At 37.7% G+C, this 2,500-nt stretch overlaps 1 protein-coding gene across 1 annotated transcript in view; it reads left to right on the top strand.

The window, feature by feature from the left end:
• Nucleotides 1–7: 7 nt before the first annotated feature.
• skor2 (SKI family transcriptional corepressor 2) overlaps nt 8–2,500 on the top strand; it is a gene marked incomplete at both ends in the record, with an annotated part of 111,838 nt that continues 109,345 nt past the window's right edge. Inside the window, one exon of the mRNA XM_083641138.1 lies at nt 8–21. Within this exon, the coding sequence (XP_083497264.1) occupies nt 8–21 (14 nt within the window). The remainder of the gene's footprint in view (nt 22–2,500) is intronic.

Here is a 2,500-nt window from a genome sequence, read left to right as displayed (position 1 = left end):
AATAACCATGGCAGCAGACCTGTAAGTAAATAATGAGGAGTAATCAAAGTTAATGGAACCCAATGGGAGCCACAGCTACTGTGTGTGGCAATAATCTCATTTAGAGAGAGAGGAGATTTAGTGGATAATTGGTGCCTAAGTACGGCTGATTCCCCTGCTAACAAACTAAGTCACTGACTAAGCTGCTGCTTCTGTTTGCAATCAGTCCACTGCTAACGAACTAACTCACTGACTGAGCTGCTCCTTCTGTTTGCAATCAGCCCACTGCTAACAAACTAAGTACTAATACTTAACAAAGTATTTGTACTTAGTTACTTCCCATATCTGGTTTTATTTCCCCATGAAAGAAAGTGGCCAGGTTGCCGATGGTGTCACACTGATGACACCGATCAATTGTGATGGCATCGGCGATGATGTCACCAGTGAATAATGTCATCAGTTATGTATGTCATCAGTGATAATGCCATCAGTGATAATGCCACTGATATGTGATTTTTTTTTTATTGTTTTCTGGACTGCATTTATATAGCACTTTTACCCAAACCGATTTACAATGTGCCTATGTAACCCAGGTCATACAAACTGGTTTACCAGAAGAGAGCTGAAGTATAAATTGTTCAGAAATAAAACAATTCATTGCCTTATTGTCCACAAGCAATAATATTGAACATATTCTGCCTGGAAAGAAAACCTCTGTTGCTGACCCATGACCTCCTTGCTGACCAATAGCCAGCCAAGCATCAACATTGACAAACCAATCAGACGATGTGTCAACACAACTTGGTTCCGCCCTTTTTTCCTCTGAAAAAAATCTCCGTGGATCAGCAGAGCAGAAAGATGATTGAGCTGCCTGATTGAAGAGTCAAATGAAAAAACTGTCAAGTTAGAAACCTACAGAAGCCTCAAATATTAACTAGAACTAAACAGCATAAACACCTTGCTCCTTCACCCAAGCTGCTAAAGAGTTGAGAGTTTGTCAGCAAAACTCTGGTGAGTGCTACAAACTATAGCTATTAAGTGTGCTGAGCTAGCTATGCTAACATGTGTTACCTGAGCCACTACAGGCTAACCGCTAGCATTATGGCTAACTATGCAGCTATGTTGTTATCTGAGCCACTACAGGCTAACCGCTAGCATTATGGCTAACTGCAGCTATGCTGTTATCTGAACTGAGACGTTACAGGCTAACTGATAGCAACATTACCTGTAGCATGGCTGTTCCAAGCTAATATCCATCCATGATGAATGTTGCACTGTGCACAGAACACAACAATTTTATTTTCATATTGAAGGATAATTGTTTTATGTTGTATAACATGCACAGTTGTACACCGTTGTAAACTATTATGACTCTACCTCAAGTCTATGGTTCTATCAGCGTGGTAGGACAGAACTTTACACAATTCACTTACACTCATACATACCACATTGCGGTGTAGTGGAACTCTCGGACGTAATCCACATTCCATTCACCTGGGGTTCATGGTGGGTTTACTGATTGGGGTTGACTTTGCACTGTGAATACAAGTTTATTATTTTCCATGTTTGATTTCTTGATTGTATTTACTGTGACTGTACATTTGCATTTTGTGACTAGAGGTTACATCATAGGTACAGACGTACTTACGGTATTGATACAGATACTTACCCAGGGTGCACCCGTAGGATTTAACCTAGGCTTTTAAAGGCACAGTGCCCTCAATATTACAAGGTTAATCAATTTGAACCGATATTTCAAAGGTTTTTGCCTAATTGAAATTATTTGGGGCGGCTGTAGCTCAGGAGGTAGAGCGGGTCGTCCACTTATCGCTTTGGATAAAAGGGGTCGGTGGTTCGATTCCCGCCTCCTCCAGTCTGCATGTCGAAGTGCTGAACCCCAAATTGCTCCTGACGGTGTGCCAGCACCCTGCGTGGTAACCTGCCGCCATCGGTGTATGATAGGGCTGTTGAAACGAATTTTGATATTCGAATATTATTCGAATTTAATAATTATGAACGAAATTCGATTATTATTATTTTTTAAAAACGAATATTTAATTTTTTAATTTTTTAATTTTTTTTTTTTTTTTTTTTTTTTTTTAGAACACTAGAACAGCGACAAGTTCTGACAACATACTTGAAGAAAAGAGTGTTAACTGAAGTTGACTGTTGAAGCTGCTATACTGATGTAAACCTACCTGTAGCTCTTAAAATGTATGTTCATTCATTGTTAACTGAAGTTGACTGTTGAAGCTGCTATACTGAATGTAAACATGTAGCTCTTAAGTGCAATACGTGACTGATTTTTTTTTGTTCATGGCTCATTGTTGTTTTGGCAAAGTTTACTTATTTGTTTATTGATAAGGAGCTCAAACAAAGGCTGTGTCTTTTTTTATTATCAATTATTTTATCAAAAAAAACATTTTTTTTTTTTTTTTTTTTTTTTTTTATTCAATTAAAAATTAATTAAAATATTCGAATATAATTCGAATATTAAAATGTATAAAGCACTGAAATTCGA

Source organism: Poromitra crassiceps (genome assembly GCF_964638095.1).
Source record: "Poromitra crassiceps genome assembly, chromosome: 8".
Lineage (NCBI taxonomy): Eukaryota > Metazoa > Chordata > Actinopteri > Beryciformes > Melamphaidae > Poromitra > Poromitra crassiceps.
Note: the sequence above shows the minus strand (reverse complement) of the source record. Positions and strands in the feature narration are given on the sequence as shown.